This window comes from Salvelinus sp. IW2-2015, unplaced genomic scaffold, assembly GCF_002910315.2.
Source record: "Salvelinus sp. IW2-2015 unplaced genomic scaffold, ASM291031v2 Un_scaffold2774, whole genome shotgun sequence".
NCBI classification, from domain to species: Eukaryota; Metazoa; Chordata; class Actinopteri; order Salmoniformes; family Salmonidae; genus Salvelinus; species Salvelinus sp. IW2-2015.
In genome coordinates this window covers 26,346-38,025 of record NW_019944076.1, presented here as the reverse complement: position 1 = coordinate 38,025, position 11,680 = coordinate 26,346, and the positions used below count along the sequence as shown (strand labels likewise).

General features: G+C 43.5%; 1 protein-coding gene across 1 annotated transcript in view; it reads left to right on the top strand.

Moving 5' to 3' along the window:
- Positions 1-6,610, top strand: part of l2hgdh (L-2-hydroxyglutarate dehydrogenase) — a 28,827-nt gene extending 22,217 nt beyond the window's left edge. Inside the window, 2 exon segments of the mRNA XM_070440634.1 lie at positions 266-302; positions 3,494-6,610. Coding sequence (XP_070296735.1) covers positions 266-302; positions 3,494-3,733 — 277 coding nt within the window. The 3' untranslated portion in view covers positions 3,734-6,610.
- Positions 6,611-11,680: the final 5,070 nt, after the last annotated feature.

The following is an 11,680-nucleotide window of genomic DNA, read 5'->3' as shown; positions in this document are numbered from 1 at the left end:
GGGGGGGGGGGGGCTCAGCCGTCTGTTCAGGTCAGCACACATCTCACATGTTCTGGCTTGTCCCAGGATGCCGTCCTTCCTGGAACAGGCTGCTCCCGTTTTCTCAAGGCCTGACAGAGCTGATGCAGTGGCCTTTTGTTAGCAGGAGTTGTCTTTTTCTCCAGGATGTCGTCCAGTTTCCCGTCAACTTGGTCATGAATCCATCTGTAGTGTCCTTGGGAGAGGGTGGAAGTGTAGGATGTTAAACCATATGCCATGGTGTCAGGTTTGTTGCCCGAGAGGGCAGTGAGGCCCCCACCTATGTAAGTTAGTGGGGGATGGGAGCATGTCATAGACAGATCTTATCAGGAACTGGATTCTGGCAGACTCCATCCTCTACAGCTCACCCAAAGAGAGATTCCTCTCTGTTGTTTCCCACCTTGTCCAGGCTCCCAACCTCACTACTTTGGCCCTACTCTGTTTCTCCTCCATTTTGCTGACTTCCTGCTATAGCAGGTGCCTCCTTTTGGTGGTGTTAGCTTTGAACCTTGGCGGACTCTCTGCTTTGAACCTCTGGCAGACTCACTAAACAGAGAACATTCCTGGTGATTCCTACTGCCTCTGATCTGGCGAACTCACTAAATGTTCCCCACTATGTCATCGTGCTTGCAGTCTGCTCTCGGCCTGGTTGACGGTATTGGTGGCAAACCATTTTCCTTTGTGTTCTGACCTCAAATCATGGCACCTTGTATCTTCAGGTCTTTGGAGTCCCTAAGGGTCATGACCAATCTGGCCTTTTGCTATTTTCAATTATTCTACCAGTGATGAGATTGGTCGTTGTAGTTTTGCTATTCTACTGTACAGGCCCACATTTGAGAAGCTGCAGAGTAGGAGAATTGATCTAGAAAAATCAGGTCCTCCTGTCCATTTTACCTTAGCATTGTGATCGAAAAGGCAAAACTGATCCTAAATCAATCACATTTATTTATAAAGCCCTTTTTACATCAGCTGATGTCACAAAGTGCTGTACAGAAACCCAGCCTAAAACCCCAAACAGCAAGCAATGCAGGTGTAGAAGCACGGTGGCTAGGAAATCATCACTCCTACTCTGACACACTTAATATGTATGGCCCCGAATCGAAAGGAGTGCCTGGGTTGTGGTGCATAGAGGCTAGGGGTTTATTTTGAACTTAAAATATGCAATATGCAGAAATCTTGTCGCCATTTCCTGGTTGCTAAAATTCAAATAGTTTGCCTAATTTCAGTGTGACGAAACAAGAACTAGATAATCATTGTACCATCTAAACCGCTGTGAAATATATTTTAAATAACCTAAATATTGTATTTTCAGATGTTTTGAAGCTGGTGTACAAAATCAGAAGTAAAACATGAAAAAAAAACGAATTTAAGAACGGGAAGCATAAAAAAAGAAATTGCTCGCATAGAACAGATCTACCGCTTGTTAGACTTGCTTTCGATGAATGACAGATCTATAACTCATATTTCTATGTGAATTTCATTGGTCGCCCAAAATGTGACATATTGCAGCTTTTGATAAGATTCTCTGTGCTATTTCTATCCGGCTTGAAGGACCAATATAGAATGAACTGATTTACATAAACATTTATCCACAGCCTTTTGTACAGAAATTGGGTTTTTCCCATTACAGAACCAGTGTGTTGCCAGTGAATATGTTAATGTAAGCTATAGTGTTATTTTTGGGGGGGATCTGCGTTTCCATCTACAGTACATTTGGAAAGTATTCAGACCCTTTGACTTTTCCCACATTTTGTTACAGCCTTATTTAAATTGTATTTTCCCCTCATCAATCTACACACAATACACCATAATGACAAAGCAAAAACAGGTTTAGACATTTTTGCTAATTTATTAAAAATAAAAAACTGATATCACATTTAAATAAGTATTCAGACCATTTACTCAGTACTTTGTTGAAGCACCTTTGGCAGAGATTACGGCCTCAAGTCTACTTGGGTTTGACACTACAAGCTTTGCACACCTGTATTTGGGGAGTTTCTCCCGTTCTTCTCTGCAGATCCTCTCAAGCTCTGTCAGGTTGGATGAGGAGCGACGCTGCACATCTATTTTCAGGTCGGGTTCTAGTCCGGGCTCTGGTTGGGCCACTCAAGGATATTCAGAGACTTGTCCCAAAGCCACTCCTTGGCTGTGTGCTTTGGATTGTTGTCCTGTTGGAAGGTGAACATTAGCCCCAGTCTGAGGTCCTGAGCGCTCTGGAACAGGTTTTTAATCAAGGATCGCTCTGTACTTTGCTCCGTTCATTTTTCCCTCAATCCTGACTAGTCTCCCACTCCCTGACSCTGAAAAACATTCCCACATCATGATACTGCCACCACCATGCCTCACCGTCGGGATGGAGCCAGGTTTCCTCCAGAAGTGACGCTTGGCATTCGGGCCAAAGTGTTCAATCTTGGTTTCATCAGACCATAGAATCTTGTTTCTCATGGTCTGAGAGTCCTTTAGGTGCCTTTTTGCAACTCCAAGCGGGCTGTCATGTGCCTTTTACTGAGGAGTGGCCACTCTACCATAAAGGCCTGATTGGTGGAGTGCTGCAGAGATGGTTTTCCTTCTGGAAGGTTCTCCCATCTCCACAGAGGAACTCTGGAGCTCTGTCAGAGTGACCATCGGGTTCTTGGTCACCTCCCTGACCAAGGCCCTTCTCACCCGATTGCTCAGTTTGGCCAGGCGGCCAGCTCTAGGAAGACTCTTGGTTGTTCCAAACTTCTTCCATTGAAGAATGATGGAGGCCAGTGTTCTTGGGGACCTTTAATGCTGCAGAAATGTTTTGGTCCCTTCCCCAGATCTGTTCCTCGACACAATCCTGTTTCGGAGGTCTACGGACAATTCCTTTCGACAACATGGTTTGGTTTTTACTCTGACATGCACGGTCAACTGTGGGATCTTACATTAGACAGGTGTGTGTCTTTCCAAATCATGTCCATTCAATTGAATTTACCACCGGTGGACTCCAATCAAGTTGTAGGATGATCATTGGATACATGATGCACCTGAGCTCAATTTTGAGTCTCATAGCAAAAGGTCTGAATACTTATGTAAATKAGGTATGCTTTTATATTTAATGAACTTGCAAAAATGTCTAAACCGGTTTTCGCTTTGTCGTTATGAGGTATTGTGTGTAGATTGAGAGGGGGGGGGGGGGAAATGGTATGAATTTTAGAATAAGGCTGTAACGTAACAATGTGAAAAATGAAACGGGGTCTGAATACTTTCAGAATGTACTGTAGGTAGGGCAGACTGAGGACTTGTGAAGAGCAGAATTAACAACCTTTGCACCATCAAGACAGTTCTTTGTGAGAAGGCGTTAACCCGTGTTTCACAGTTAGTCATTATGTAAATGCCAGCTGAAGAAAAAAAAATGCCACTGAGATCATGGCCCAGTGAGTCACTRGAGCCCGGRCTGTGGAAACACCAAAGTCTGAGGCCTTTTTGGTGAAACACTGGAGCAAGTCCATAGTGGAAATATGACGTAACAGTGTTGTGTGTTTTTGTCTGTTGCAGGGGTCCATCAGGGGTGAGGGCCCAGGCTCTGGACCGCGATGGGAACCTGGTAGATGACTTTGTGTTTGACGTTGGTGTCGGGGATGTGGGCAGCAGGGTCCTCCATGTACGCAACGCTCCCTCACCCGCCGCCACCTCGTCCCTGGCCATAGCAGAGATGGTAGTAGACGAGGTGGACAGACGTTTCAGCCTCTAAAAAAAAAAAAACTCTAGAGGCCACTCGTCCGGATTGCGTACCAAATGGCATCCTATTCCCTACTTTTGAGTTCTGTGCACTACTTTTGACCAGAGCCCACGGGAAATAGGGTGGCATTTGGGACGTACCTAAACTTCCCCAGGAAGGAAGTAACATCATTGATCCATCTGATCCAGCTACAGGTCATCTAGTGATATAGTGAAGCGGTGATGATGCTAGATGCTGATCTCGGGTCAGTTCTGCATTTTACCCAATGGGTTAGTTTGGAGTGGGCGAGTGTTCAAGCTGATCCTGGATCTGCGCCAAAGGGGGAAACTTCACCAGGAAATGATCCAACCAATTTGTTACTACTGCTCACTGGTCCAGCATCTATCTGCGTCAGCAGAGTAAGGTTCCAAAATTCCCGGGTTTTCCAGAAATCCAGATTGGAGGATTCCAGGATGATCTGCTTAGTCCCTCCTAATTGTAGGAATATTCCAACAGGGATTCCAGGATTATCTGCTAAGTCCCTCCTAATTGTAGGAATATTCCAACAGGGATTTCTGGAAACATCGGGAGGTTTGTAAAAGTTACTGGAATTTGCAACCCTACAGCAGAGTGGTCCGGCCAGAATGGAGTACAGTGAGCAGCGTGTACTGAATGGAGCATGGAAAGTGCATTTGGAAAATATTCAGACTCCTTGATTTTTTTTACCACATTTTGTTAGGTTACAGCCTTATTTCCCTCAATCTACACACTATACCTTATAATGACAAAACAAAAACAGGTGTTTAGAAATTCAAGCCTGGGGCCTCCTGAGTGGCGCAGCGGTCTAAGGTACTGCATCGCAGTGCTTGAGGCGTCACTACAGACCTGGGTTTGAGCCCAGGCTGTCACATCCGGCGTCCCTTAGGGCGGCGCACAATTGGCCCAGCGTCGTCCGGATTAGGGGAGGTTTGACCGGGGTGGCTTTACTTGGCTCATCGCGATCTAGCGACTCCTTGTGGCGGGGCCAGGCGCCTGCAGGCTGACTTCAGTTGTCAGTGCAATGGTGTTTCCTCCGACACATTGGTGCAGCTGGCTTCCGGGTTAAGCGGGAGGGTGTTAAGAAGCACAGCTTGGCGGGTCATGTTTCGGAGGACTCATTACTCGACCTTCGCCTCTTCCGAGCTCGTTGGAGAGTTGCAGCGATGAGACAAGATCGCAATTGGATATCACGAAATTGGGGGTAAAATACAAACAAAATAACAAAAATATTAAGAAAATTCAAGCCTGATGTTACCTGAGCCTGATGGGCCTGACATTTAAGACATTTAATGAGCCCAATCCCAAAAAAGCCCAAATAATTGTRCTGTTTTCCAATAGATATGATATATAGGCTGCTGCACATTACACACGACAGAAAAACATAAATTCCCATAGATGGAGCTATAGATGTAGCTAGCTATATGCTCTCTTGGGTAAATAAATTAAACTAGCTCCAGTAGGCTAATCTGTTTTGAGTGTGAACTATTACTGTACTATATTATATGGACTATAATTACGTACATCATTCGAACCATGATAAAGTAGGGAGAGGGAACATGTGATTCTGGTGCAGCACATGCGGCCTACAAAATTACAAGTATAGGCTAGCGAATTTAATTTTAATTTTGAAATATATAATAGTGCCTATTTGTATAATTAGTAGGCTGACGCATATGTAGCTTTCATGTTTCCCCTAATGGTATTAGCCTACGTCCTCTCTTTTGTTGCTTCATTCCTTATGAACTCGCTTTCAACAGTTAAATGAAATGTTTCGTGTCCTAAATCATTCTAATGACATCCTTGAATAATATAGGACTAGAATTAGATGCTGACGGCTTTCACTTCTCTTCACGAAGATTGAATGGTTATGGGTCTGGAATAAATAACTGCTATTAGCCTCCCGCCATCACTCTTCCAAACGATGGGGATGATAGATCTAGGTGCATTGTGAACTGCGTTCCATACTGAGCTGGGCTGTCTCTKCATGATGAATCATCAACGTGCAGGGTGGGGACAGAGGCCGTGGAGAAGACAGATTTAGATTTAGATCGCATATAATTTAAACAGTTCCATTTCACCGCATGCTGTTCATATAAATAATGTATTATAATTTATCGGGTTCTTACAGTTATTTATCCGGGGGAAAATGAGTGGTTTTGGGCAGTAAATCTCAGTAACCGGGTTCCCGCCGTTCAACCCATGTCCATGCTACCGAAGACCAGTTTTCCAGACACAGATTAAACCTAATCTTGGACTAAAAAGCAAATGAAATGGAGAATCTCCGTAGAAATAGCTTTATACCGACCCTTAACGTTAGAAATGTAGTTAAATGCACCGATGAAAACAAAAATGAGTTGGTTGCACAGATGATGCCAATCATTCACCAGAATGTTCTAAATTAAAGACTTGCTCCACTGTGGTCCTGTATGCTCATGTGATCCCTCTCATTACTTTGGTTTTGGATAATGATGATGTACAGTAGTGCTAAAAAAAATCTTGGTGTTCACCACCATTTCTGCATTTTCATTTTCAACGCACAGATTTATGCTGTTTTAAAACCATTTTTTTTAAATCATAAACTGAAAATATTTATCAAAGTTTTGCGGTAAGAATACTGCCATTTTTTCATTTTGCCGCCAGTTGTGACAGCCTGGGATCGAACTCGCCAGTCACATTCTTTGACAGTGATTGTTTTTGAAAAACTGTTTAATTTTGTTAGCCTGTTTTACTGAGATGATATATGAAACGGTTTAATTAATTTGTCTACGAATTATAATTCTCTCCTTTTGAGATTTGTGATGTGTCTACAACTCCAGAGAAAAGTTTATTACAGAAATTCGATGTATTTTAAATAAATTACTTTTCACATTATTATTGTTGCAGTATATTGGGAATCTTGTACGAATATGCAGGATAAAGATAATGACTTGGTTGTAAGAATTACATAGTGTACAAAACATTAGGAACACCTCTTTCCATGACAGACTGACCAGGTGAATCCACGTGAAAGATATGATCCCTTATTGATGTCATCTGTTAAAATCACTTAAATCAGTGTAGATGAAGGGGAAGAGCAAGTTAAAGAAGGATTTTTAAGCCTTGAGACATGTATTGAGGATGGCCAGCAATGTCAGAAGAAGAGGAATATTGGGACAGGGAAACAAAGGTGGATTTCGGAGGGTGAATATAGGGAGGAGTATTGGAGGGGAGGGAGAGAATGGATGGGGGGAGAGAGGAATGGATGGGGGGGGGGAGGAATGATGGGGGGAAGGAATGGATGGCGGGAATGGATGGGGGAGGGAGAGGAATGGATGGGGGGAGAGGAATGGATGGGGGGGAGGATGGGGGATGTGGGGGAGAATGGATGGGGGGGAGAATGGAATGGGGGCGAGGGAGGGATGATGGATGGGGGGGGGAGGAATGATGGGGGAGAGGAATGGATGGGGGGGGAGGAATGGATGGAGGGGAGGAGAGGAATGGATGGGGGAGAGAATGATGGGGGGAGAAGAAGTTGGATTTGAATTTGAGGAAGATGGTGCTAAAAATGGAGATGGTGTGTCGAAGAAGATTCATGTCAAGCGCAAACAGAGTGAGCCGCGCGCCATGCGGAGTTCTGGAGGTGAAATGGAAGTGAATGAGGGCGAGAGAAGGTGTGGTAAAGAGCTCTGAGTCCTAGCCTGCCATCCACGAGCATGATAAAGAAGAATCTGTTCCAGTAGGAGTTTCATTTTTGTAGAAAGTGGATCCTTGCCTTTTGGCGGATCCATATGTGGTTTCAGGGTGGGTGGGGAAGGAGTTGGGTGCAGTTGAATCAGTGACGGTAACCTGTAGTGGATTTGTGATGTTTGTGTTTCTTCCGACCAGAGGGAGCGGCAACTTGGGTCAAGATCTTTTTTCTTGCTTTGTGTTTAGGAACAGAGCAACATTGAAAATAGTGATTTCTGAGGTAGCATTAAGTGTGCAGGTGGAGAAATTGACGTGTTTGTGGCGATTGCCGTTTGGTGCCTCGCAGACCCGGTGGTGAAACAGCAGTCGCTGTCAGTCGTTTTTGAGTTTTTAGCTGACAAAAGTCATGTCAACTGTAAGGGTGCCCATGTTGCTGGGGATCAGAAGTGTACGGGGCGAGAGAGGCAGGTGGAGGTGGTCAGAGGAGTGCAGAAGGTGTCGTATGCTGAGGCAGTGAAGAAAGTAGAGGATGGGGTCAAGGGTGAGGGTTCCTGAGAGGATCCCTGTGMGAGTAGTGAATCTGTGCCAATACAAAGGGTTCAGCCAACGAGTGATATATGCTTCAGTAAGGTTGGCTTCGTAGCAACTGTTATCAACTCCCGCACACCTCTGATTCAGAGGGGTTGGGTTAAATGCGGAAGACACATTTCCGTTGAAGGCAACTGTACAACTGTACAACTGTACAACTGACTAGGTATCCCCCCCTTTTCATTTTCCCAACTCTATTGCAGAAATGGAACCCAAAGAACATGCACTTATCCAGCAAACTTGACAACTGTGGGAAGAGTTGGAGTCAACATTTTATTTCTTATTTCACCTTTATTTAACCAGGTAGGCCAGTTGAGAACAGGTTCTCATTTACAACTGCGACCTGGCCAAGAATAAAGCAAAGCAGTGCGACACAAACAACAACAGAGTTACACATGGAATAAACAAACATACATTCAATAATGGGCCAGCATCCCTGTGGAATGCTTTCAGACACCTTGAAGTCCATTCCCTGACGAATTGAGGCTGTCCTGAGGGCAAAAGGGGGTGCAACTCAATATTAGGAAGGTGTTCCTAATGGTTTTGTACACTAAGTGTATATTATTTCTCGAATCATTCACTGAGTTTGTGAGCAAGGTYACTTTATAGCCACATGGGGGCAGGATCTTACAGTATAGTAACCAAACTGTTGACTCACAGTGAAATCATGTAAGCCCTATTTTATTACAGCCACTACTGTTYAAACATAGTCATATGTTATATATGTTCCCATGAAGTATGATTTTTTATTTTTTTTAATGTTATTTTCGGTTTCTGAGTTGCTTCATTTCAAAAGGTGGATCAATTGAAATCATGCAAAAAATYTGAGGCTGTCTTTTATTGTCATAAGCAATAATGATACTAGCAAGGTATACTTATTTTGTTAACTATAAATAAAATGAGGTACACAAACTTGTGGTCACCCACTCTTTCCCTGGACAAAAGTGGGTTTTCCCCTCCCTGTGCTTACGCAAACTCACTGCCTGTCTACGCAGGACGCAAAGTGAACAAGTGACTGGCCGAGATTCGGGCAGACACGCACGGACGTTGAGTTAGGAGTTGAGGGACGAACATCTCCAACGATAACAAAAACACATCAACAAACGCGTCTGTGCCGCTGGACACTGGATAAACATGCCTCTGACTAYTCTAATGGGATTGTTATTGAAGTGCGCGATTAACCGACGCGGAAAATATGATGGTTGTTGAAGTAAACACAGGAGAAAGTTTACTCCTTTGGAATTGAATGAATAGTCTTGTGCCACAACATAGCTAACTCACAGTGCACCAAGGCCATGATAGACAGCCTTTGCATACAGATGTGTTCTCTCTAGCTAGCTAGCTACCAGGTGATAGCGCTAMGCCTAAGTTACAATAGGCAGTATAGGTAGTAACATTATACGTTTAGTCGTGACATTTAACTGAAGTGGCTAACTAGCTGGCTATATGTTTATTTGTTTATCTACCAGGCTAACTATCTAAAGTAGCATAGAGTTTGCCAGTTAGCGTAGCTAACTAGCTAACAATTGGTTTATTAGCTAGCTCGCTAGCTAGAAACGCTTGAAAGGAAAGCCTGAGTTGGCTAACTAATTAGCTAGCGCACTAGGCGAGCTAGCATATTAACTAGCTAGTAAATGAGACCGCTAACAAGTGAGTTGCTAGCCTAGCTAGCTAGCACTTTGTAAAATTTGARTATCAGGTTATCGCTAATTAGCTTATATAGGCTTTGCACTTAAATTAGCTCGCTAACAGTAATACATGTTTTTTTCTTTCTAGTTAGCATTACCAAACCGTGCTCGATTTGATGTACGGTTTAGCTAGTGTTATATTATCTTAGTTACCTCAAGCTGACTTTTCCACCGTGCCTGGACTGACTGACCCACCCACAAGGACTACCCGGGGCCGATGCTGACAATCCATCCCGGATCACGGCAACGTAAGRAGCCATGCAGCCGCAACAAATATACGACTTTTCAAGTGACGAGAACAGTCACAAATGGCGAGGCCTCTTCGTCCAAGCATTGCGAAAGGTAAATTTATTAACCATATGAAGCATCTTTAACGTGGTTAGTTGGTGAGGTGATGAAAGCAATAGTTACTGACATGTCTGTAGCAACTGTTTTTATTTAATTATAATTTTATACACATGTTGTCCACTGTAAATTATACAGCATTAACATAGGCCAACAAAAAATATGCAACTTGGCTCTTAGTCAGAGCGTCAAATGTCTACATGTTGTAGGCAGAATCTGATGGTCCTTCCTTGTTTTCAAGAAGATAATGTTTTGACTCTTGTTTTGTTACGCATCCAACCTCAATACAGATGCAGGCCTAAATGTAAAAGTGAAACAAGAGTTACGTCATCCAATAACCTTAGTTGAGTTCAGAGCCGAACTGAGTGGATGGCTCTTAATCGTTAACTACCTTGTAATGCTGCATTTGCCTTGTGTAAAAGGTTTGTCAGAAACCGTCTATCCCTCAGCCTCTCACAATATGGATGAGCCTGTTATTTACTAGGCATGAGTCCATGTTTAGTGTCTGTTTCTCAAGTCACAGGTTTCAAAACTGTGTTTTTTTTAAGGAAGTTTCGAGATGACAAGCAACTTCACCGCACAGTCCTCCTAAACATTTTGATTAGCGATTGACGCAACAGTTTCCATCATTAATGTGAATAGGSCTATTGGTTCTAATAGGGCATCTTCTTGCAGCGGTGCTTCAGTCAAGATTKTTCTACATCCACATTTCCTACAGTAGCTGCCAGCCAGGTCCACTGTAGAGAGCAAGCAAAAGGAGCTGATGCACTTTGAGGTTTAGCCTAGCTCAAATRCACCCCATCCTTTGCTTATCCCAATTCAATAAGACACATCCAAACGCTCAGTATAKCTGGGTTGGTTGTTTAGTAACAAAACTGACACGTGCACAACAGACAGGGTTGGCTTAGATCAGGGGGTGTCAAACTCATTCAATGGAGGGCCTAGTGTCTGTTGTTTTTTCCCCCTTTCAATTAAGACCTAGACAACCAGGYGAGGGGAGTTACTTACTAATTAGTGACCTTAATTGATCAACCAAGCACAAGGGACCCTCAGACACTCGGCCCTCCGTGGAATGAGTTTGACACGTGGCTAAGATTGACATGTACAATATTTAGTCACCAATGTTTTATTGAAAACGTAAATACAATGGACACGTGTTGTCTCAAATGCATCGTTACAATTGTCGGTTAGCAAGCTAGTGAATTTTTAGCCATATTAGCATAGATGTGGCATCAGCCAAAGCACCTCAGCAAGACATGGTATCAAGAACAAAATGAAACTAGCTGAAACGAGCCGCATAAGATTCCCCACATGACAGCTTTGGTAGCTGTCTGGCCAGAATCACAAGGCCTAAGTAACTTGGAGCTCATTAATGGGGGTAATGCTTGGATGGTCTACATTGTATCTGGCCATCCAGAATCACAACAAGGCCTAAGTAACTTGGAGCTCATTAATGGGGTAATGCTTGGTCTACATTAGGGCCAAAATATTATATCACTGTATCTATTTAAAAAGAAAAAAAAAAGAATGGTATGACGGTATTTTTACTTTTTGAATAATACAAGTTCTACATTTGCTTTGAGTAGTGAGTGATCCCAGGGTGCTTTATGAGTAGTGAGTGACCCCAGGGTGCTTTATGAGTAGTGAGTGATCC